The sequence below is a fragment of the Ascaphus truei genome, chromosome 4, assembly GCF_040206685.1.
Source record: "Ascaphus truei isolate aAscTru1 chromosome 4, aAscTru1.hap1, whole genome shotgun sequence".
NCBI lineage: Eukaryota > Metazoa > Chordata > Amphibia > Anura > Ascaphidae > Ascaphus > Ascaphus truei.
The window spans coordinates 97,245,908-97,248,244 of record NC_134486.1 but is presented as its reverse complement, the minus strand read 5'-3'; the positions used below and the strand labels follow the sequence as shown (position 1 = coordinate 97,248,244).

At 36.3% G+C, this 2,337-nt stretch overlaps 1 protein-coding gene across 1 annotated transcript in view; it reads right to left on the bottom strand.

Moving 5' to 3' along the window:
* Positions 1-863: 863 nt before the first annotated feature.
* NKX2-2 (NK2 homeobox 2) overlaps positions 864-2,337 on the bottom strand; it is a 2,763-nt gene continuing 1,289 nt past the window's right edge. The window contains exon 2 of the mRNA XM_075594745.1: positions 864-2,036. Within this exon, the coding sequence (XP_075450860.1) occupies positions 1,483-2,036 (554 nt within the window). The 3' untranslated portion in view covers positions 864-1,482. The remainder of the gene's footprint in view (positions 2,037-2,337) is intronic.

Sequence of the window (2,337 nt, the reverse complement as noted above, 5' to 3'; positions counted from 1 at the left end):
TAACCAAGTGAAATGCCCCATTATTCCTTTACAAATAGCAGAGGACGGAGATCTCAACTGATTGCTGAAGTCTATTTCTATGTATAAGTGAACTAAGCCAAGAATTATTAAAATGTCAACAATGAATATGCAATCAAGTTTTATTAATATTAAAACCAATGATAAACATGGCTAATGATGATCGATTCGTTTCTGAAACATAATTTTGGTAGATAAATACTGTGTGCACTGCCTGTCGAAGGGAAATATTAAATACTTTGCAAAAGCATCATATTTCTTATATAAAAAAAATCCAGCAGTTCTGACCTAGGATGAGAGCAAATTCTCTTCTACGGTGCAAATCACCCACAACAAAGTGGGAGCTATTCTGATTGTATTAGAATCAAAAGCTTCCCAGCTGAAGGAGCACTTTGCTATTTAAGTGAGTGGGGTTTATTTCTCATTTTCAGTCACTTTACCTCCTCTGCCTCTCCAGATAGATAAATAAAGCAAGCAAAACCAAACAAATGGGAAAGACTAAAAATAACATTTTAACAGCTTTCCAGTTCTTGGAACACAATATAATGTCATGTTGCCTGGATTTGGGGACATTGGGGACATAAGGCCATTTATTGAACTACATAATTTGACAAACTCACATTTCTCAGATCACTCATTTGTAATACGAAAGATACCAGGCGGCAGTTAACATGAGATTAGTTAAATAGTCATAGAATTGGCCTCTTTCTACATTGTATTGGATTCTCGGTCACAGGGGTGGGAAGAACATAAAGTCTCTTTCTTGTTTTAAAAAAGTCAAACACACGTTATTTTTTGAAACACATCATTTTATTAAAATTCTTATAAAAATCGAAAATCTCCCATCGATGCGCTTATTTGTTTTGTTTTTGTTTTTAAATCATACAGAATAATCAGTTGTATATCTCTATGTAGATTACTTTGACATTTTGTTTTCTACTTTAGGTTTTGGGGAATATTTGCATAAAAAACGCCCTGAAGGTTACTGATGGCAACAATAACCACAAATATTTACAAAAAAAAAAAAAAAAAGCTAGTAGTTATCAGAATTTTTATACATGGCCATAAATATTTAAAGTTTCATATAAAAGAAGGAAATAAAATTCTCTATATTTTAAAGTGTTTTTTTCCACTTGCTTTATATACGACCGACAACATCTCTACAGAACACAAACATACTTTACAAAAAAATAATAATAATCACATAAGCAGAAGTCGTTTTTTTGTCTTTTAGTTGTAGGTAGGCAGGATCGCTTTTATGGAGCAATTTTGTAAACATGGAGCACAACATACCAAAAAAAAAAAAGAGTTTGAGGATGAATTGACCTTCCGTTAAAAAAACAAGCAACAACAACAAAAAAAAAAAGATCAATAATAATAATAATTATAATAATTATAATAATGCTTCTTTTACCCAACAGTCTTTTCATCATTTTTTGGAGCAGATCAGTCTGTACATAAAGTTCACCAAGTCCACTGTTGGGCTTGCACCAAGTGATGTGGGTACTGGGGGTTACTGGCAGAGCTGTACTGGGCGTTATATTGCATATGCTGCAGTGACTGGGCGCTATACGCTGAGAATGGAATGCCAGCCGGGAATGTGGCTGCTAAGTCCTGAGCTTTGAGCGTGTGGCACGGTTTGCCATCCCTGACTAAGACAGGCACTGCCACCCGTCTAGGGGAGGGAAGAGGAGTCACTTCCATACCTTTCTCTGCCCGGGCCCTCTTCATCTTGTACCTGTGATTCTGGAACCAGATCTTCACCTGAGTGGGTGTGAGTCGGATCAGGCTTGCTAGGTGCTCTCTTTCAGGGGCGGAAAGGTACCTCTGCTGCCTAAATCGCCTTTCCAATTCATAAGTTTGAGCCTTGGAGAACAGGACCCTTCTTTTCCTTTTCTTCCCGGAGTCTGCGTTGCTTGAAGTTTCCTTGTCGTTGTCTGGGGATTCATCGTCAGCAGAAGGTTCGGGGGATTTGGGAGAAGAATCCTGTTGGGAATTGCTGGATGCAAACCCGTGTACTGCAGAAAGTCCACAAAGGAAAAGAGTGAGGGTGGGATATATTTCTACAGGCATGTGTATAACCAAGTAATAAAGACTTGTAAATTATATTAGATAAACAACCGTGACAATTCGTTCTAAATGTACTTGTTTAAAAGTTTAGTGGGTATTAGTGTATGCATCCTAATTGAAGATACCTATATACTGTAGGTACTATACACACCACACATCTATCAATAAACACACACAACACACACTCATATATATACATACACACCTATGTATGTATATATATATATATATATATATATATATATATAT